This window comes from Anabrus simplex, chromosome 7 (assembly GCF_040414725.1).
Source record: "Anabrus simplex isolate iqAnaSimp1 chromosome 7, ASM4041472v1, whole genome shotgun sequence".
Lineage (NCBI taxonomy): Eukaryota > Metazoa > Arthropoda > Insecta > Orthoptera > Tettigoniidae > Anabrus > Anabrus simplex.
Genome location: NC_090271.1, coordinates 187,796,391 through 187,820,535, shown reverse-complemented (window position 1 = coordinate 187,820,535; position 24,145 = coordinate 187,796,391). Strand labels below are relative to the sequence as shown.

The window sequence follows — 24,145 nt, the reverse complement described above, 5'->3', positions numbered from 1 at the left end:
GCCCAGGCAAAGTATTTGAATCCCATTATCCTCCAAAACTTGAACCTGGTACCCTTCACAACTACCTGTATGTAACATCCTGGTTTTCACAAAATCAACCAATAGTATTTTGAAGTAAACTTTCAAGAGACCCACCATATCTCAAGAACATTCTCACTTGTGATTCTCTCATCTCCTTGCTCCTCATTGCTCTTTCTCCTATACATATAAATGTAACTGCCTGAATATCTGAATGTGCCCAATCCAACATCATCAACTACACCGCCAAACAGACTTGTGATTGAACCCCAACCAATTTCTCTTTTACATTGAGCTGACATCTAACATTTGAATCAAATGGCTTTGATGTTTCTTATATTACCTGAAAATGTTCTCAAACCAGCCTTCAAACCACCATTTACATTTGGCTTCAGGAAATAACTGTCAGAAACCCCATCGTTTTGCTATGAGTACCTCCAGAATCAGTCATCATCTAGTACTCAGGATTGGAAAAATAATTTGCTTTAACATCAGATAATAACTCCTACTTGCCTCTCTCCTTTTCTCTGTGAGCAGTGTCCAGATGCAAAGATGGAGAGACTCTGCGGGTGAAGAAGGATGGACTAATATTTTTGGGTCAATCACTATTCTTTGTCTGTTTATGTGACTTGAATTATTCTGTTCTCAGTTATTTCTTCAGTCAAAAATCTTGCCTGGTGGCCATGATCGTTAAGATCTGACACAGTGTTTAGCATTTCGAGTACCATTTGAAAAAAATTCACTATCAGAATGTTGGCTGGCAAGGTAGGAAAGGTGGTGGTATATAATTTGATTGCTATAATGCATGCCAAAAGCTAGATACAATTCCAAACCTCTCTCAAGTGTTCAGATGAAGTCACATGCCAAATTGAGCCAAGCATCGAAATCGGATATTTTCATAAACTCATATATAAAATTAAGGTGGATACTAATATCTCTCTTGTGCCAAGGTGGTCTAAAGTTACCATTAACCAAGTGGAAGTGATATCACAATGTTATTGTGGCATAACATTAGTTATACTGATTTTATTCCGCCAGAGGGAACCCAACACCGAAAGAAATTGGCTTCCAACAGATATGATCCATGACCTAGATATAAAATTCTATCTAGAAATATTGCAGAAATAGCAGCGGATATCGGAGTGAAGAAAAATATGAAAAGTTATTTTGCAGCTGATGATTTCCAATTCGGGCAAAGCCTCTTGTTAATGATTTTTGTGGGTAAAGAATGCCAAGTTTAAACAAAAAGTAGGAAATCCAGCTATGTATTGTTGTGCACACTTCTGACTGATACATATACACAGGGACATCTTCCATCAAGAGAAAATATTACTCTAGCTCATTATCACAAACTCAGTCTGAAGAAAGAGTAAAGAGCTTTACAGCAATTGTTAAACTTGTGATCATAAACCACAAGACCTATAGCTCTACATGGATTCCAAATTGCTGTTGTGTAAGTGAGAAACTAGTTCATGCCTCTTACCAGTCCCAAGAAGTGCTACTAGTACTATACTGAAGAATACTGATTTTTTTATTAGCATTATATTGTTTTAACTTAAACTTAATATCATAATATAGATAATGGTCATAATTTATACCAAAATATTTCTTAAATGGCAAAGAGATATGCTAGGAGAATTATTAACTTCTGTAAAAGTTCTTTACTAAGATTTTAGCCTCATAGGTAATTTGAACAGACCCAACATTTAATGGAAAAAAAAAGGTATGGCAATGTAATTTTCTTAACTGTTAACACTTGTATGCAGATTATAATAATGGAAGTACTCAGAAACTCTTTCATATTGACCAAACAATAGGAAGTAATTTTTATCCTCCATTGGTGTGCAGAATATATTTCTTACATATCTGTAAAGTTGGAAGGTATTGCCAATTTTTAAAGAAAATAGCATTGTTAAATATTTTTATACACACGTCTAGTGGGAAAAGTAAATGTTTATTGTACAGTTTCTGTGGATAGATTTTAGACATGGGGAATGTATGTGATTCACTAATTTGAGTGGAAAATATTTAGTAATGTACTTTCCTGAGCAGTGGAAAGCACTGTAGTTATCTCAGGTGCAACAACATAGCAAACTATTTACAATTGAATCTCATTCTCTCTAAACACTGTGAAAGTTTGAGTTAAGAAATGAAAAGGCTACATAAATACTGAGGTATGATACACTTCTTCACATAGGACTACACTTATCTTCATGTAGATGAATAGTTCAGTCCTATTTTGTCATCTTATGGTTTTAAACCAGGCCTGCACAACTGGCTGATAGCAGGCAACATGGCCTTCCTGCTGCCCAGGGTAAGCTCCGGGCCATTTCCTTCTTGCTGTATGAGTGCCTCTACAGCTACGTCATTGTTTTCCTCACAGCAGCCTTCCCTCTCCACTGACCGAATATTGTCTATCACACAAAAATCGTCTCTACTTTTTCCAAAACTTCTCTAGATAAAGGTTTCCATGCTAAAACAGATTGGCTGCCAAGTACAGTACGCTTGGTACTATGAAACTGTGTGAACAGCTGTTTTCTGTAAATAAATTATATAAAAGGCAGATCTGTCAGACATTCACCTCAAAAACTTTCCGAGATTAACTAGAGTTCAGAACCTCTCCAAACATTGAAAAACCTCGCCCAACAAAAAGATGCCTGATGTCTTGAAGTCATCCCAAATAAATGTGACAAATACGTCAGTATTTCAATTATATGCTGTTTAGCATTTTATTTATTCTTTTGGGCTGTAACAGATCCATCAAACTGGTTTAAATACCTATATTTTCATTTTTTTTTCAAAATGTTTGATATATTGTTGAAATGTTCATAATGTTAGTAATTCACATGATTTTTCACAGAGTTCAGCTTGAATATACTGTCAAGACCTCACAATCCAGTATTCTAATTCACAAACATCACTTACATTGTTTTTATTTTTTGTGTGTGTTTGCATTATTACACACAAAAAACATTATAGTTACTTTTCTGTATTGGCTTAATACTATCATAAGAGAAAAAATATATTGGTCTATCTTTCAATACACTTTTAAAAACAACTTAATATTATTAATACAAAATGGAAAGACATTTTCTTATTTCACCAGAACATGTTTCAGTTCTCTTAAACCATTATCAGCTGACTGATAGTCTGGCTCCATGGCTAAATGGTTAGCATGCTGGCCTTTGGTCACAGGGGTCCTGGGTTCGATTCCCGGCAGGGTCGGGAATTTTAACCTTAATTGGTTAATTTCGCTGGCACGAGGGGGCTGGGTGTATGTGTTGTCTTCATCATCATTTCATCCTCATCACAACACGCAGGTCGCCTACGGGAGTCAAATCAAAAGATCTGCATCTGGCGAGCCAAACTTGTCCTTGGACACTCCTGGCACTAAAAGCCATACGCCATTTCATTTCATTTCATTTCATTTTTAAATCATCATGCTGCTTTCTAATGAACTATTCTTTTCATAACACATCATCTATTTATGTATCATTTTTCTAGCAATTTTTTAGAAAGTCTTTTGCCAATTTAACTATCAGCCAGTTGATGATGGTTCAAGAGAACCAAAACATGATCTGGTGAAAATAATAAATGTCTTTCCATTGTGTATTAATAATGTAAAGTTATTTTTTAAAATGTATTGAAAGGTGGAACAAAATTATTTTTCTCTTATGAGTGTGTATGTTGTAGCTTATGTTGCAAATACAAGTTCTAGAAACATTTTTTCAACATGCACCGGAAGGAGATAATTGTTTGACAGCACTGCCTTTCGGCTGTTGTTAGTCTTTGTCAGGAAGGCCATGTCTAGTGTTTCCTCTGTGCACTTATCATGCAGCAACTTGCGCAATATGGCCTGCTCAGCAAGCATGGCCAACTGCAGCCCGTAGCTGTTGCCCTAGGCCAGCCCAGTTGTGTAGGCCTGTTTTAAACCAAACTATAACAGCAACATGTCAAAAATGTGAAATAAGCTCAATATAAAATTGACTAGCATCATTGCAAAATAACAGTCACACGCTTACTTTCAGCCCACACACAACAATTTACAGCATACACATCCATCTATTCATTTTGTTCATGACTGCAAACTTTAGAAATCACAATTGTTGGTCCAGCCAGTGGTTGCCAACTGCTAGGGATGGAATTTAATTTGCTTAGTATTTACCTCTTGCTGGTGATGAATATGCCAAATTTTATATCTTGGACTGCAGAATTTGTACAAATCAATTTTTGTCTTTTTACATCACTATGACTTCTTGTTATTAGGTTGAATTTTCATGCATGGATAATTTGGCTTCCTACACAACATGGAAGTCTCAAATTTGATCCCTGGAACTAGCACTGTAATTTAGATTAAGGAGACTTGGTTTCCTCATATCTGCGATGAGAATGTCTGGCTGTTTCTTAAACTTCTCTACATCAGGACATTTATCTTTTCATGCAGGCTTGTTATAGACTGCTTTACAAGAATAACATGTGAAAATGTAAGGAAACTTGGTGACTTTATTTCTCCACATTCAAGTGGACCAGACACAGAACACTGTCAATATCACTAGTTGAAATTATTCTTCTGTAGCCACAGTGTCCTCAGTCTTTTCCTGCTGTGCTCGGATTTCAGCATCTGAAAGAGAAACAAAAGAGATCAAATAACTTAAGACTCAACTATGGATCCCTTAAGTAGGACATCAGGCATCTTGGAACAAGTTTGTATTTGTTGTGTGTTTGAGTTGCTGGAAGCTGATAAAATGCTCTGTTTAACCCCATAAATGGGTACGATATCTTTAGACATTTTCCTGCTGGGCTTCTATGGTGTGAATGACGATATAAGTCACTCATAAAATTTGTCGCTTATTTCTCTTGGGGGTTACAGTATATGATGTCGCCATCGAGTCTACTGTATTAGTTGATATATTTTCCATGATATCATGCTGTGTATTGTATTGTATAGCGATCACAGCCTCCTAAAATTAATTTGATTTGGGGCCTTGCATGACACAGCTGTTTATGTAGGATGCTAAATGGTTTATTTTGTCACCTATTCAATACATATAAATTTTACATTTAGGAATTTATTATTAATTCCGCTTGAGACATGTTTCGCCCTTCATTGAGGGCATCATCAGTCAAATTACCTCCTCAAGGCAAAAATCAGGTACCTGATTGGTATTTAACATGCACAGATTAATACACATTACAATGGGAAAATTAAGTACGAGAAACTCTTGTACAATGGTGACGGTTAAACAATATAAGTTTAAAGAATAAGAAGTCAGCACCAATGCTTAAAATTACTGGGTAATTATAGCAGAGTTCAGCAGTGGTGCTCTGAAGAATAATTGATGCACTCATAGGAAATTATAAAGTTTATAAAATTATTTACAGTATAACAGTCGGGGGGAAAGGGTATAGTGCTCTGCGTCAATGTTTTTAACAAAAATTACTGCCAATGGTTGGTAACTATACAGTAAATTTATATTATCCAATTGAACAGTTGAGAATTTACAGCTTATATACATATTTACAAGAGAGCAGCTTGGTGAGCAAGGATATAAAAAAAGGATATTACAAAGTGCGTCCCGTTGCTTTAATCGTTGGAAGCGGAATTCTCAAGCGGAATTAATAATAAATTCCTAAATGTAAAATTTATATGTATTGAATAGGTGACAAAGTAAACCATTTAGCATCCTACATTCACTATCTTCAATACGGACAACAATGATTTTTATCACTTACAGCTGTTTATGTCGAGGAGTATGGCTTCCAAACGTAAAGTAGATCAGCTTGATTGTACTAGTATTTTGACAGTTCTAGAAGCAGAGGGTGAAGATGAAGTATTTTTTTAGCAAGTGATGATACATGGATATATGTATTGAAGAAGAGGACAATCAGAGTGAGCCTGAAAATAAAAGTGAAGTGGTTCCAGATGACCCAAATGATGAGGAAGATGTTCAGAATGCGACAACCACCTCAGTTCATTGTGAATGGTGCCCCACGACCAAGAATTGCTTTTACAGGAGTAAATAGGATAAATATCGTTTTAGTGATGTACATAGTGTCGGAGAATACTTCAGTGCATTCATAAATGCAGATAGCAATCTTCAAAATCTGTAATTATCTGGATATACAACCATGTAAATAATGAAAACAATGTTAGTAAGCCATTATTGAAGTATAATATTGACTATCATATTACATTAAACTAATTGTTCACACATTTTTGCAGGAAATATTTAAATATCATTAAGTGGGGAAAAATGTACCCAGGGCAGGTTACACATGTGGAGAACTTTACCTTGTTAAGGGGTTAAGTAAGTTTGCCACATGAGTATGGTGCTAAGAAATCTCTTTTGTAAAAACATTTGCCTGGAGAAGTTTGTTACATGGTAGTGGATGCTTGGAAAAGCTGACAAAAGGTGGATGAAAGCAGTATAGATGTGGATATGGGAAAGGATAACCTGTACATGAATAAAAGAAAATTCATTTTCCCCATGATACAGCATAACAATTTTCTTCTGTTCAGTCATGGAAGCGACAATTCCCAGGAAGAAAGGAAGAGGATGGCCAAGAAGGAAATATATGGATGAGGTGAAGAGCATAATGGGGTTAACAAGATAAGGAGACTTAAAAGTAGCATTGAGAAATAGAGGAAATTGGCTGTAATATACTATTTGTATACAAATGATATGAACCACGATTATAAGCAGAAACTTCCATTAAACCTGAAGCACATCTGTTCTGATGAAAAGTTCTCATTAAAAGGGTTGTATGTTGAGTTCTCAGCCCAAATGTTGGTTGGATCCCCAACAGCTCCACCATCAACTGTCATCGATTGCCTGAAGTGATGAGGCATACTAGGAAAATGAAGAGTGAGGTAGATTCTTGTTGCTTTCCTCGCTGACTTAGAAGATGCTATTACATATCCGTCTGCCAAATCCACTTAAATGTACACATCAACTGACCCTATGTTCAACTCTTTTGCACCATTCACAACAGGGTGAATGGCTTTACGAGCATTGCTCATGATTCAGTCACTTTTATATTACTAAAGGTAAGGATAAGACTGAGACCAGTTGTGGAGGAATATCTAGGGTTTCTTAATAATGCATGAAGTGTAAAAGAACAGAACTTACATATCATTTATTCAATTCTTGATCATCTACAGTGAGCATGACATTCTCTAAGAATCCCCAATACATGTCAGTGAAAGTATTAGAGGTCTACTTTTTCTTATTTTTGTGTTAGTGGTGTAATGTCTCTCTTGGAAGCTACAGTCCAATGTTAATTATAAAATACAACACAAGAAACAACTCCTCCAGTCAGGCATATTTTAGCTGTGGACTGTAGCTACCAAGATAGACAATAATGGTCATCATTCCCCCTTTGTTCTCATTTCAGAAATATTGTCAAGACTATGAAAAATAATACATGATCTTTTGAAAACTTTTAATGTGTCAACACTGAATTTTTCCATCAATCATGTTTTTTTATTCACATATTTTGATTTTTATATTTGTATCAACAGTGTACTGAAAAGGGGGAACAAACAAAAACACTGGCAGAAAAGAAAAAATCCAAACACCATGAAATAAGGAATGTAGAATATGGAAATTTTCGCAATATACCAGCAATAAAATCAGCTTCATGGTCCGTATCACACTTCAATAGATTCACAATTAAGTATTTATTTATTTTCCACCTAGTCAATACAATGATTGCTTAAGGCAATTTTTAATGGTTAAAAGTGGTACATGTTTCATATATTATCAACATCTTCAGCCACATAACACTGTTTAGATGAAAAATATATAAATTGACAAAGTAATGCTTTAGAGGAAGTGTCCTTAAAATTAACATAAGATTGACAACATTAAAACAAACAAATAACTCAAGAGAAAATATACAAATTATTTCTACAATAGAAAGCAGTCATCAAGGAAACACTTGTACAATATTCCATAGAGAAAATGTCCTAATGAATATTCTTTTCTTAATAATTCATGAAAAAAGATCAATTTATAAATTAAAAATTATACAATTTATAAGTAATTGTCGAAATGAAGAAATCCAGATATCACAGTGTGGCTCTTATTATTAATGCAGATGAAAATATAACTAATTCCTAGTTGTCAATTCTTATTAAGCCTGCTTTCCTTTGGAACAGTAACTCCTGTCATTCTTTCACAGTTTTGCGTCTGGTGTAATAGTGATGATGCGTTCTTCCTTGCTCTTGCACCTAAGGAGGTGAAGGAGCGGGGGATATAGGTGTGTCAAGAACTTCCTTGCTGTCACCTATAGCTTCAACTGAGGAGGAATAAGTTGTAGGGCTATCTGTAGGTGGAGAAATTCCAATTCTTTTTTCATAATCTTTCTCAAGCATTTTCAAATATACTAGAATTTGATAATATAATGGATTCTTATATTCTACAGCCTCATTAAGGTTATCATTTTTCTTTACAAGTTGGTCTAGATCAGGGATGGCAAACCTTTGTTGACTAGCGTGTCAATTAAGGACTTGGCTATTACTTTTTACTGTCCAGTGTGCCACCAGTTATTTTGCTTTAAAATCATCATGAAACCCATCATCTGACTTAATTTGGGTATTATATTGCATTACGAACAAAATCCATTTAACAGAATGTTTCATGAATTTGTGCAAACACCACTTCTTCTTCTTTTGCTACCGCTTTTTCCCACACCTGTGGGGTCGCGGGTACGAACTGCGTCGCACATGTGAATTTGGTCCTATTTTACGGCCGGATGCCCTTCCTGACGCCAACTCTATATGGAGGGATGTAATCGCCATTGCGTGTTTGGTTGGTAGTGTATTGTGTTGTCTGAATATGATGAGAAGAGTGTTTGGACGGAAACATACATCCAGTCCCCGAATCAGAAGAATTAATCAGAAGCAATTAAAACCCCCAATCCGGCTGGGAATCGAACCCGGGACCTTCTGAACCGAAGGCCAGTACGCTGACCATTCAGCCAACGAGTCGGACTTGTGCAAACATCACTGAAAATTAAATTTTTTAACCGATAAATTTTAAGAATAACGTATATTTTTATTGCGTTAACCTAATAAAATGTGTACAAAATATGGCCATAAAATTAATTGTGACATACTTCTTTATTAAAGCGTTATGCTATGTTGGTAGATTTTAGACTTATTTATTGCATGTTAAAAACATTAAAACATGTTAGTATGTTGTCTGACGTCCCACTGAAGTCGTGTTCGCGTGTCATCTAGTGGCACGCGTGTCATAGGTTCGCCATCCCTGGTCTAGATGAATGTATGTATGTATAGATTGTATAGAATGTATGTATAGAATGTACGGCCATTACTGGTACCAAGGCAGAACTAGCTTTCATTGGAAAAAACAACAGACTTCCACTCCATCCTCCAATGAGCTCTTGCTTGACATCACTGAAGTTACAGACAGTGGTGGTTTGGGGTAAGTGGAATGCACACCACAGGGCGTCTGGCTCGGAGCTGTCCTTCAAGTAACCAATTTCGAACAGTTCGTTGCATCACTGCGGTGCCACCTGCAGCTCGAATTGCAGCTGCAGATGCAGTCGGAGCACTGGAGCCATACACCGAATACGGCGGTCCTCCCTCTCAGTGGTGCCATAGAGACGTTCGGAGCCTGGTTTTTTTGAGAGCATACCTTCTCGTGACCACTGCTGCATGTATGCACAATGGAGACATTCCTGTCAAGTCGTTCTGCAATAACGTGAAAGAAAAATCCACCTTCACTTAGCCCTATTATACGCCTCGTTCAACTGCAGTGAGTTGTTGATACTGGCCTCTTCATCGTTGTAAAGCCATTTGTGATCCACTCACAGTCACTCCGTCCAATCTCACAAGTAATTAACTCTCTCGCACAGTACAGACTGTATTTAAAGCAAACCTGATGTGCAACTAGCACCACGCTAATGTGATTTGTGGGAAATTTGAATCGTCATCTTTTAGATGTATAAACACGTCTACCAATGTTCATTCCCCTTCTTGGTGTTTGGATATCTTTTTCTGCCAGTGTATATTCTTTTCAAGAATTATTAATTAATAAAAAATATAACTCACCCTTTGCAGCCTGCTCCCTCCACTGTGTCTTGTTCTCAGCCAGACACAAAGACCATGGTTTCTTGATTTTGAATCGGCTTTTTTCAGGACTAGGTGTAGCTCCTGTAAAAAAAAAAAAAAATGTAAAGTGTTGTGCTCATTAATATTCTTTATGAGATCCTGTAAATGGAAATTCTGCAAAGTTACTCAAGGTTACTTGATGAGAGATTTGGCATAACTTTAGCCATTACTGGCACCAAGGCAGAACCAGCCTTCATCGGAAAAAACAACGGACTTCCACTCCATCCTCCAATGAGCTCTTGCTTGACATCACTGAAGTCGCAGACAGCGGTGGTTTGTTTTAATTGTGCTCAAGTTACTAATCCAAAATTAGAAAGACATGTTTTACCTTTCACTTCAGTATTTAAGTGTTACCATGGAAACTATTTGATTTCTTAAATTAATAAACTGAAAATTGATTCTAATAACCCATTGACTTGTTAATAACCTAAAATTTTTAGCCATTACAACTTTGAAAGATTAATTGTAAGTTTCCACAAAGCACCTCATTATTAAAAAGAACACCTGAAAAATCGCAAGTTTTGACAACTTCTTGACCTTTTACTTCTGACTTAATTATATAGATAGCAGATCACTGGTCATTCACACCTGTCTACTTCTACATTCTTGTAGGAAGACACTGCAGGGCTGCTGTTATAGGAGTAATATAATTTTCTTTATATTGGTAGACTAGCTATATTATCCAGTGCTGCCCGAGCATTTTAGTGTTTCCTTTAGTTATTTTATTACGTGTTAATTATGTGTGAAGAGAATTTTTGTAGATTTCTTTATTGTGATGTTGACTAATTAAGAACTATTTTGTAGTTTAGGAGATATTGTTGTGTTTAATTTCAAGTCTTATAGATTATTTTCTTTCTTGTTAGTCAAACTAATCTCGGTAAGTTTGGACATATTCTTCATCACCACTTTTCGCCATGCCTATGCAGCTGAACTGGTACTTAAATGGCATCCAGAGTGCCCCATGGAAACTATGGATTTTACACTAATATCAGCTGTTTTTGATTATTTTACATGTCACACCCCTCCCCCAGGGGTGGCTTATGCCTACAGTATCTTTTCGAGATTTTAACTCATACCCATTCTGAGTTCTTAGTCCACTCTCGCATGGTTTTCTCCAGTGTGCAGTTAAATAGCAATGGTGAGAGACGGTCATCCTATTGAAGCCCAATCTGGATTTCAAATGATTCAGAGAACTCCCCTCTGAATTTAACTTTTGATTTAGTGTTCTTAGTGGTAATTCAAATAAGGTTGATAAGTTTTTGGTGTAATCCAAATTCCTTGAGGATACTGTCATACGCTTTTTCCTGAAGTCAACAACAGTGATGACTAACATTTTGTTTCTCACTCTTTGATGTTTCATGATCCACTCAAGACTGATGATTTGATCTTGACAACTTCTTTCAGGTTGAAATCCTCCCTGATATTCACCAAGTTCTTGCTCGAGTTGTTCCTGAATTCTTGTTAGGATAATTCTAGACGGGATCTTATATGTGACATCAAGTAAAGAAATCCCCCCGGTAATTATTTGGATCCAATCTATCACCCCCCCATGGTGGTATCTTTACCTTGTCGTAGTGGTGGGACTTGTGTGGTCAAAAGATCCTGAGAGCTATGCTGGCGGTAGCTTAGCTGCTGGTAGCGCCTCCCATGTCAGACTTGAAGGTGATGATCCAGACTAAAAGGGATACCCTGGTCCTCCAGGTTGGAGGTTGGGCATAGGGTTGACAACTCTATCCCGTTAATAAAAAGAACTTGTTGAGAAGCCACAAAGAATAAGAACAAATCGGATGGATAAAATTGAAAAATGACCTAGGCGAGGAAATGGTTACGGATTGGTATTAGCAACTTGGAATGTGAGAAGCCTACTCCAGTCAGGAAAAAGCAGAAAACTAGAAGAGGAACTAAGAAAGTATAATGTTGAAATTGCTGCTCTACAAGAAATTAGATGGCGGGAAATTGAGATGTTCGGTTTACAGGATTGTACTTTAATCGATAGTGGAAATAGCGAGAACATCTGTGGAATAGGCTTTATGATATCCAAACAACTGAAGCATACCTTAATGTCTAACAAGGCAGTAAATGAAAGAATCTGTATCATGAGAATCAGGGGTCATTTCTTCAATTGTACACTTATAAGCATACATGCACCAATGGAAGAAGGAAAGGTGGATGAACTAAAGGATAAGTTTTATGAAGAGCCTGAGAAATAGTACAATGAGGCTTCTAGACATGACATTAAAATAGTAATTGGGGATTTCAATGCAAAAGTGAGACAAGAGGAAGAATTTAGACCCACAATAAGAGCACAGAGTTTACATTTGGAAAGTAACAACAATGGGTTACAGCTTATTGACTTCGCTACAGCAAAGGATATGGTAATCAGTAGCACTACATTTGAGCACAATAGAATTCATAAAGAAACTTGGAAGGCACCAGATGGGAACACCAAGAATGAAATCGACCCCATACTGATTGATAAAAGACATGCGTCAAATGTGCAGGCTGTGCATACTTATAGAGGTGTGGATATAGATTCAGACCACTATTTGGTGAAAGCTTAATAGAAACAAAAGCTTGCACTAAGAGTCAGAGGTAAAGCAGAAAGGAGGAAAGGATTTAACCAAGAAAAACTTCATGATGATACAAGGAGGAAGGAATATGAAAGACAAGTTGAAGAAGGTTTGAAAAACCATAAAAATGCAGTAACAGTAGATGAATCATAGTGGGTGATTAAAGAAGCCACCAGGTACTAGGAGAAAGAAAGAAACAGCCATAGAAGGATTGGTATGATGAGGAAGTAAAGCTAGCCTTGGAGAAAAGAAATAAAACAAGGATGATATATATGCAAAGGGCAACAAGAGCTACTCACCAAACATATGTGGAATGCAGAAGGGAAGCTAAGAATGGAAAAATGGAAAAAAATCTGATAAAAGAGATGCAACAAGATTATGAGCATAAGAGAAGTAGAAAGTTTTACAGAAATGTAAAGTGGAGGAAAAGTGGATTTCAACCAAGAGTAAGCTGCATACAAAATAAGGAAGGGCAACTACTTGGAAATACCCAGGAAATATTAGATAGATGGGCAGAATATTTTGAGGAGGTTTTGATGAATCCAGTTAAAATACAAAATGAAGAATGTGAATTAGAATTGCCAAATAGTGAATCTAATGACAATGAATCTGAGGAATGCAATAGTGAACCACCCACTTTGGAAGAAGTAAAAGGTGTCCTCTTATCAATGAAGAATAATAAGTCACCAGGAGAAGATGGAATAACAGCTGAGTTGCTAAAATATGGTGGAATGGTATTGATACATTATTTTTTTTTGCTAGATGCTTTACATCGCACCGACACAGATAGGTCTTATGGCGACGATGGGACAGGGAAGGGCTAGGAGTGGGAAGGAAGTGTCCGTGGCCTTAATTAAGGTACAGCCACAGCATTTGCCTGGTGTGAAAATGGGAAACCACGGAAAACCATTTTCAGGGCTGCCGACAGCGGGGTACGAACCGGTATTGATATAAACATTGTATAAGTTGATATTGGAAATCTGGCGAACAGAGAAATTACTAGAAGAATGGGAAACAGCTTTAGTGTACCCAATTCTTAAGAAAGGAAATAAATTGAAATGTGAAAATTACAGAGGGATATCTCTGCTGTGCATAGAATACAAGATCATTACTATAATAATATCTAAGCATTTAACACACAAAGCAGAGCAGGATCTTGGAGAATATCAGTGTGGATTTCGTACAAACCATTCAACAATAGATCATATCTTTACAATGAGGATCATCCTGGAGAGGTGCTATGAATATAACATACCACTGTATCAACTTATGTTGATTTTAAACAAGTGTACAATTCAGTGCGAAGAGGAAAACTATTCATCAAAATGAAAGCCCTTAGTTAACCTGGGAAACTGATTAGGTTGGTAAAAACAGCTTTGAGCAGAAGTAAATCTAAGATATGCGTACAAGGGAAAGTATCGCGAACCTTTGATGTAAAGGTGGGTTTGAGGCAAGGAGATCCAATGTCTGCTGTCCTCTTCAATATTGTTTTAGAAACAGCTGTATGTACCATCACTGCAAATCGTGGCATATGCAAATGACATGCCCATAATTTCTCGTACAAAGAATGCACTTCTTGAAACCTATGAAGAATTGGAGAGGGGAGCAGAGCAAATTGGAAGTAAGTGAATAACAACACTAAGTTCCTAGTGAGTTCCAGATCTAGTCAACCTGCAAATGCACTTAGGTGTGGAGAAAAGTGTTTTGAAGCGTTACAGGAATTTAGATATCTAGGCTTTCTGATTACTTCACAAAATGAAATAAAAAGGAAATAAGCACTAGACTGGCTGCAGGAAATTGATGCTATGTTGCCTTAATTCCAATATTAAGAAACAAAAAAAAAATCCAGGTAAGCTAACTTGATCATTTATAAGACTGTTATTAGACCAGTGGTTACATATGGAGCTGAGACCTGAGTTTTAAATAGAACAGAAGAAAATAGGTTAATGACATGGGATAGAAAGGTATTGAGGAAGATTTTTGGACCAGTTACAACTGAGCTGGGATGGTGTATTAGATCTAATCAGGAGCTTAGAGACCTGTACCAAGATGAAGGCTGCTAGAATGCATTGGCTAGGACATGTCCATCGAATGGAGAATACAACAGAACCTAAGAAAGTGCTGGAGGGGCATCCAGGTGGAAGACGATGTAGAGGTAGACCAAGAAAGCGATGGATAGAAGAGGTGGAGGCTGAACTACGTACCATGGGGGTCTGGAGATGGAGGACAAAGGCAATCGACAGAGAGCTTTGGAAGAAGATTGTTACAGAGACCAAGGTTCTACAAGGACCATAGGAGTGAGTGAGTGAGTGAGTGAGTGAGTGAGTGAGTGAGTGAGTGAGTGAGTGAGCTATCTATCTATCTATCTATCTATCTATCTATCTATCTATCTATCTATCACCCTTTTTGTGTATTGGATGAATTATAGCTGTGTTCCATTCTTCAGGCAGTTTTTCAGAATTCCAGATGTCTCTGAAGTGTTTGTGGAGGTTTTGAAGTGTTTGTTTATTTGCATTCTTGCACAGCTCTGCAACCACTTGATTCTCTCCTGCTGTCTTGTAGTTCTTGAGCCAACCAATCACTTTTATTACTTCATTGAAATCTTGTGGTATAACCTTTTCTAGATATGTTTTATTTTTTGAATAAGGCTCAAATTCTAAGTATTCTTTTGGTCCCTCAGCATTTAGTAATTCTTTGAAGTGATCAGCTAGAATCTTGGCATTCTCTTGATTACTGTGCGCTAGCTGCCCTTGTTGACTTTTCATCATGAGTTTAGGTGGAGTATACTTTGAATGATATTGTCTAAATGTCATTCTGCTTTATATATATAGAGCGGTTTAAATGAAATGCAATCTTTCAGGTTTAGTATTTTCTTTTGTTGTTTCGAATTGACCCGTAATCATGAGTCGCACACCTCACCAATCAACCGAGGAAGCTAATAAACCAGTGAACGATGGGTATGAGCACTGTAAAATTCTACATTTTAATTTGATAATACCAATAATAAAATAAAGTCAAATAACTAACAATGGTAGAAGTAAGGAGGACATCAAATGCAGACTAGCACAAGAAATGAAGGCCTTTCTTAAGATTGGAAATTTCCTCACTTTGAATATTGATATAGGAATTACAGAGATGTTTTTGAAGCCTTTCATCTGGAGCATGGCATTGTATGGAAGTGATATATGGATGATAACTAGCTCAGAATGAAAAATAGAAGCTTTTGAAATGTGGTGTTACAGAAGAATGCTGAAGATGAGATGGATAGATCGTATCACGAATGAAGAAATACTGAATCGAATTGATGAGAAGAGCTTTCATGAAACAGGATTCATTGCAATAGGGCAGTTATTCTATAAGGGGCAGTCAAATGAAAACCAAACACCCACTACAACGTGACCATGGAATGGTTTTATTCAAAAGTAATCACCAAAAGCATTAATATATTTATCCCACTTGGAGACAAGATGATCAATTGCAGTTTTATAGAAAGAGGTAGGTCACGGACGGATCCACAATCGCACCCATTCTTGCACTTCCTCGTCCGAATGAAACTGATGTCCACAAATATCTTTCTTCAGGTCCCCAAAACTGTGAAAATTGCAAGTTGAAAGATCCAGAATTTATGGAGGATGTTGAGATGTTTCCCAACCAAATTGCTGATGTGTAGCCTTTGCCAGATTGGAAGTATGAGGGCAAGCATTATCATGCAACAAGATGACTCCATCTGACAACATTCCAGGGCGTTTTGACTTTATGATGCATCGCAGTTTCTGCAAAGTGTCTTCATAGCGCTGTCCATTGATTGTAGTTCCGCGCTTACCAGAGGGCCCTGCAGTTAAAGAAGAAGGTCATCATGACTTTACCAAAACTTGTGTGAACGGCTTTGGAGGGGAGAATTGCGATGTTTCCATTGTTGGCTTTGCCATTTGCTCTCAGGCTCAAAATGGTGGCACCACATTTCATGCACTCTGACGATATGGGTCAGAAATGCATACTCTTCCTCGTGGTACTGCTGCAGGTGACTCACACGATTGCATTCTGTCAATCTTTTTTCCCTCCGTCAGTTGATGTGGAACCCACAGTGTGCAAAGTTTGCAAAAAATGCAAGTAATCTTTGATAATGGGATGCACAGAGCCATGGCTAATGCCAACTTGAACAGGAATTTCATCCTCCGGGATTCGTCGGTTTTCCCAGATAAGGCCATCAATCTGCCCTATCACATTAGGAGTAATGGTTCAGTGGGCCCGTCCTGGGTGCGCATCGTCTTGCAGTGATGTGTGCCCTTCTCGGAATCTCCTATGCCACTCGTGCACACTCATCATGGACATGCAGTGTTCACCGTAAACAGCAGACATGCGACGATGAGTTTTACGAAATCCAGCACCCTCAGCCACACTTCTCTGCTCTTCTTTGCTTGCCTCCATTTCTACAACTGGTTAAACACACTAGACCAGTTCGTGCACCAACAAAGACATAGTTCCAACAACTGCATGCACCTGTGATTTGTTGCTATGCAGTTCTCCTACCACACCAATGGCAGTATTGATACATAACAACAGTGTTGCTACCTTTTATGCAGAATGTGTCTTATGGTGGGTGTTCAGTTGTCATTTGACTACCCCTTATATTCCACATCTTAAACAATCTGATACCTTGCGTATCAAGGTTATTAAAATTGCCTGGCCATGCCTAGTTAGTGAAATTTGGAGTTCTAATGTGATCCCAGAATTTCATCATGAATAAAACACATACAATAAATAGGCAACAACAACAACAACAACAACAACAACAACAACGAGAATAATAATAATAATAATAATAATAATAATAATAATAATAATAATAATAATAATAATAATAATAATAATAATAATAATAATAATAATAATATCATGTGCAGTACTCATCAATTTCAACATTCTATTTTACTCTACCAGACAGCACAGTAATAGGCAACCTATGGCTGAGTTTTTAATTAATTTTGTTGGGTGAACACCAAATATGCCACCATAGATCTTTTACATGCCAACTATTTTTGACATAGAATGTTGAATGGACTGTTTGCTGCCCTTAAAAATCTGACTTCCTCTGCCGGGTTTCAACCATCAACTTGGGATCCAGTGACCGATACTCTAGCACTTATCCAGAGGGAGCAAGAAAACTCTCGAAAATGAATAATTCAATTTATTGTGCTTTATGCATAGAAAGACAGGGACATAAATCAGGACATCGGAGGAAAACTAGTGTAAATGCAAAAAACAAAGCTTTTGAGGCTTTGGTCGTGTCTTTTTTATGGACACACTGTTGTATGTGTATGTTTCACGGAAATTAAGATAAGCTATGTAATGTGCAAGGGGGACGCAGTGAAAAACAAAATCAATCAATCTATCAATCAATCAATCAATCAATCAATCAATCAATCAATCAATCAATCAATCAATCAATCAATCAATACTGATCTGCATTTAGGGCAGTCGCCCAGGAGGCAGATTCCCTATCTGTTGTTTTCCTAGCCTTTTCTTAAATGATTGCAAAGAAATTGGGAAATTATTGAACATTTCCCTTGGTAAGTTATTTCAATCCCTAACTCCCCTTCCTATAAATTAATATTTGCCCCAATTTGTCCTCTTGAATTCCAACTTTATCTTCATATTGTGATCTTTCCTACTCTTAAAGACGCCACTCAAACTTATTCGTCTACTGATGTCCTCCCTCGCCATCTCTCCACTGATAGCTTGGAACACACCACTTAATCGAGCAGCTCGTCTCCTTTCTCCCAAGACTTCCCAGCCCAAACTTTGCAACATTTTTGTAACGCTACTCTTTTGTCGGAAAACACCTGGAACCAATCAAGCTGCTTTCTTTGGATTTTTTCCAGTTCTTGAATCAAGTAATCCTGGTGAGGGTCCCATACACTGGAACCATACTCTATTTGGGTTCTTACCAGACACTTGTGTGCTCTCTCATTTACATCCTTACTACAACCCCTAAACACCGTCATAACCATATGCAGAGATATGTACGCTTTATTTACAATCCCATTTACATGATCTTTCCGTATATTAACACCCAGGTACTTACAGTGATCCCTATAAGGAACTTACACCCCATCAGTGCAGTAATTAAAATTGGAAGGACTTTTCCTATTTGTGAACTCACAACCTTACTTTTAACCTCGTTTATCATCATATTATTGCCTACTGTCCATCACAACATTATCGAGGTCATTTTGCAGTTGTTCACAATGTTGTAATTTATTTATTACTCTATTCAGAACAACATCATCCGCAGAAAGCCTTATCTCAGATTCCATTCTTTACTCGTATCATTTATATATATAAGAGAACATAAAGGTCCAATAATACTACCTTTACGAATTCACCTCTTAATTATTACAGGGTCAGATAAAACTTCGCCTCCTCTAATTCTATGAGATCTATTTTCTAGAAATATAGCCACCCATTCAGTCACTCTTTTGTCCAGTCCAATTGCACTCATTTTTGCCAGTAGTCTTCCATGATCTACCTTATCAAATGCCTTAGACAGGTCAATCGTGATATACTGAATCCAAGATATCTACTATATCTTGCTGAAATCCTACAAGTTGAGCTTCAGTGGAATAACCTTTCTTTAACCTGAACTACCTTCTATTTTACCAGTTATTAATTTTGCAAACATGTCTAATATAATCAGAAAGAATGCTTTCCCAAAGCTTACATGCAATGCATGTCAAACTGGCTGGCCTGTAATTTTCAGCTTTATGTTTATCGCCCTCTCCTTTATACACTCCTTAACTATTGGCTCCTACGATGGTTTACCATGGCCAGAACTGTTAATTCAAGCTTCATTAATGGTAACAAAATATGCACCTCAGTAGCTTCTTTCTGCTCTCCTGTAAAGTTAGCAAAATGCCACTTATGATAGTTTACCTTTGACATCTAGAAATAGGAATACTTAGGAAGCAAACATAAACTTATCAGTGGCTGAGAAGAAAATGATGTAGGATAATTGGAATAGATGAGAAAAGAGCCCATCTACATAAAGTTCGAAGTGTACGAAGATGTGCAGGTCATCATTGGTAACCTTGTTTCGTCTTCCTATTGCTCGCTCTTTCTATGGTGAGTGACCTTTAATTGTGTTTATCCTATTATTTCTTCCTATTCATGTTCCTGTCTTTCTGCATATGACTTGATTTATCACTTGTTTGTTCCTTCCAATTACTTATTCTGTTTTATATTTAGTTAACTAGTAAGGTAAATTAAAGTTGGGGACAAAGGTCTGAAATTGGTGGAGACCTTCATAACCTTGGGAAGTAACTAATGCAGAATGCAAATCTGGATGATGAGATTAGCAAAATGATTCAAGTTGGAGGATGTACCATATAATCCTGAATACCACCCACACTTGTTTTTACAGAAATATTGCTCCTTAAATTTGGGTATGCATCAGATTTAAGCCTTTCATATCATTGTCTCATAATACATTGTTCCAAAGGCTAGACAGGATGAAGAGTGAGGTAGTTTGTCAATGCTTTTAGAGAGTGCGGTTTCATGTCACGTGTCTTGGTAACAGCTGAAATCTTTCTCCATCGCTCACTTCCACATTACCGGAATCACATGGTGTGGCAGCTGATTATCACTTTGTGTTCCGAGTGAAGAAGCATCAGTGGTAACAAGTGATGAATTCAAAGAAGCATTTGCAGTCATTTACTATGAGTGAGAAACTTAAAGTTGTAATGGAAGCTAAAACTATCGGAAATTGTGTCGCTGGCAGAAAATATGATATTGATGAATCATGTATTTGTGATTGGAGGAAGAAGAAAGAACTGTTATGAAATAGTAACAGTGATCGTAGAGGTTTCCGAGGGCAGAGTGCACAGTTTCCTGAAACTGAAGAATGGCTTTATAGAAAAAGACGTGAACTAAGTAATGGTGTATCAGCTGAAATGTGTCAACCGAAATATGTTGCATGTGTGGATAAGGAACTTTCATTAAAGAAAATTGATAAGTAAACATCTGATTTATTTTGTTCCAAATTTTGTGTTTAGAAATTGAGGTGGTGGGTGGTATTCAGGATTATACGGTATCTATCACAGTGTATGAAACCTATTATGGAAGAAGGAATTGCCAATGAGAGGTAAAGAAACCATGTATAAAATGTATTACATACCATAACAACAGATGGAGCAGAAACTTGGTTGATGACCAAAAGAGATGAGAGCTGAATATAGGCTGCAGAATTCAAATTTTTAAGAAGTATGGTGGAGAAAACAAGAAGAGACAAAGTGAGGAATGATAAAACATGGAAAGACATTGGAAAAATTAAGTGATAAAATAGTGAAATCATTCGAGGGACTTATTTGGTTTGGGCATGTTAAAAGCATGATTGATAAAGAAATGCCAAAAGACTGTTGTCTGTTAGGTTTTCAGCCCAAAGACTGGTTGGATTCTCAAATAGCACCACTAAAGGTCATACAGTTATAGGTAAACTGCAAAAACCAATGACAGCACAAAAATTAGGCTTACTACGCAGGATGAGGAGTGAGGTAGTTTGCCATTGTTTTCATCCCTGGACCAGAGAGTGCTATTGCAGCACAATTGAGCCTATGAGTAGCACTTTTCATAACTGACACTCTAGTCATGCTCTGAATGTCACCCATACCTCAGCAGCTTCCGTAGTGTCACAGCCATAAATGAGACTGCGACTTCAATGGAAGCTACATTTTGCTTTGGCCTATGCAAGAGTCAGAAGAATATTGTTTACATCCATCAATAAATGGCAACAGGCAGACAAAAATAATGGGAAAAGGCAAATTAAAGAGAAGAGAGACTAAGGATGACCAAGACCAAGGCGGATAAAAAAAAATAAGAAAAAATGCAGAGGAACCTTATTTGTCCATACCTGGCCATAGAAGGAAAATGGGAATTGATGATGATTGTGGTGATGTTGATGATGATGATGATGATCATCATGATGATGATGAATAACAGCATGGTTACTAAAAAAAAATTAGAGGGATAAGAAGTGAACCTTTATAAATATTAGTTTACAATACCATTCTTAGCTCGATTTGCTTCACTCTCCTCTGCAATGGCATCCTGAGAATTCCCAGACTTGCATGATGCATGCATTGGCCTTAGGATGGCTTCCAGCATATCACTGCATACTGTCATGCTTGGCTCCACTATGAATTCAATAAAACCTGTAAAATATTGAAAGTTATTAGAAATTCATACAAAAATTAATAGCATATAACATTCAAACTCTCATTCTAGAAGTACGGCACTGTTCAATAATTGAATAACCCTATCATTTCTTATCCTTACTACTTCCTCAGTATTATTCTTCCTTTCTTCTGAAGTCATATATTTCTGTCTCATACCAAATATTAAAAGAATTAGACACTTATTTTGTCTTTAATTGTGAAACAAGCTCAATCTTATAAGAGATAACATTCAATCCTTTTTAAGCCACAGGGAAACAGCTCATCATCATCAGTTGGTTTACTCATTGATGAGCGTCATGACCTCATTTCTTCACTTCATTAGTAACTGCATCCTTAATGAGATTTTTCCATCCTGAGCAGTCTTCAGCTCTTCTTCAGATATTGCGAAGAGGTAGACCAGTGATATTCTTTGCTTGGTCTAACCATCTACTTGTTCTGCCTCTTGGTCTGGTGCCTTTAATTTTGCCTTGCAGAAAGGTCTTTTCTAAATTGTCTCCTTCTTTCCTCAAAATGTGTCCCAGGAACTGGAGGTAACTTACACTAACACAGGAAGATAAACGTTTTGTGATGCTCAGTTCTTTTATAATGGAGGCATTCGTTCTTCTTTCTGTTCATGGTATATGGAGCATTCTCCACCAACACCAAATCTCACTAGCCTTTCCAGTCCAGGTCTCACAACCATAGAGGAAAACAGAAAACACCAGTGATTCCACCAATCATATTTTCACTGTTTTGGATAATGCCCTGTTCTGCCAGATCTTTGTAAATTTAACCATAGCGGCATGACTTAGGATAATCCATCGCTTTATTTCTTTATCACAATTTCCCTTGTTACTGATTATGAAGCCCAGATACACACAATCATTCACCAACTGCAGATCATTCAGGCATCCTGTTATTTGGATTGGGATTTGACTTTGCTAGTTGATAACCACTAGTTTGGTCTTTTTCATGTTAATTTCTAGGGAAACAGCTAAAGAAATAATAAAGCATAGAATATTTCACAATATAAATACAAGTTGAGTATTATAAAATAAATTGTGCAATCAAACTGTAATATAATAGTCTGCCATGAAGGTCAACAGCTTGTTTCCTTTCTTTGAATACAGATTGTTTCTTAAAATAGCACCTGAATCTTACAGTATGAACAATTCCTGGAGGATCTTTCTAGCAATGTCCAAAATATCTTCATCTCAGTTGTCTTCTTAGGGATTATTCCCTAATGCACCTACTTCTACTGATTTCCATACATTTTTTCCAAATAACCATTTTTTTGAAAATTTAATTCTGAAACTTAATGATGATTAATAGCATAAAACATTCAAACTCTCATCCAAGAAGTACTGTTCAATTAATAATGGAAATAATGTTGAAATGGATAAGCTTTTAATTAAACTCTATAAAATATATTTGTTTACCTTACAGCTTTAAAGAATGTAGTTGTGCCCAACATGCTGGAAATAGTGAAGTCAACATCCCTCTTGTTTATGTGTTTCTTCTTCTTCTTCTTCTTTTATGACCACATAGGATCACTTTAGTCAGTCCGTCGTTCAGGTCTCTTTGAAGGGATTGTTTGGGCTTTGCGGTCCTCCCAGTACTTCTTCAGACGCTCCGATCTTCGTGCCCTTTCCTCAGTTGAAAATGTGCGTGTTGTTGGTTTGTTTTGTGTGAGGGTAAAGCGGAGGTTTGTATTCTTGAGTTTTGTATTCAATTTTATCTTATTTTTGGTGTCTTCTGTTGTAAGGCCTATTTCCTTCAGATCCTCTCTTACTTCTCTGATCCATTTACATCCTGTTGTGGTATTTTTTGAGACGAGATTGTGTTGTACTAGTTGTTTCAGAAGTCTCGAGTCCTGCATCCTCATGATATGTCCAAAGAATCCCAGTCTCCTCTTACGCATAGTATCTGTAATGGGTTCTAGCTCTTTGTACACGACTTTGTTAGGTATTAACCGCCACTGTCCATCTTTCTGATATTTTTTGTTGATACAGGTTCTTCCAATCCTCCTTTCAATTTTCTGAAGTCTGTCAGTCTTTGATTGTTTATTCAGGTAAAAGAGTGTTTCTGCTGCATATGTAGCTTCCGGTTTTATAACTGTGTTGTAGTGTTTTATTTTTGTATTTATTGATAGACATTTCTTTTTGTAGATATCCCATGTTAATTTTTGTGCTTTAGCTAATCTATTTGTT

At 36.9% G+C, this 24,145-nt stretch overlaps 1 protein-coding gene across 1 annotated transcript in view; it reads right to left on the bottom strand.

Moving 5' to 3' along the window:
* Positions 1–1,435: 1,435 nt before the first annotated feature.
* LOC136877773 (dual specificity calcium/calmodulin-dependent 3',5'-cyclic nucleotide phosphodiesterase 1A) overlaps positions 1,436–24,145 on the bottom strand; it is a 373,065-nt gene continuing 350,355 nt past the window's right edge. The window contains exons 13-15 of the mRNA XM_068228741.1: positions 21,786–21,932; positions 10,097–10,198; positions 1,436–4,639 (exon numbers count right to left, since the gene is read on the bottom strand). Of these exons, the coding sequence (XP_068084842.1) occupies positions 4,581–4,639; positions 10,097–10,198; positions 21,786–21,932 (308 nt within the window). The 3' untranslated portion in view covers positions 1,436–4,580. The remainder of the gene's footprint in view (positions 4,640–10,096; positions 10,199–21,785; positions 21,933–24,145) is intronic.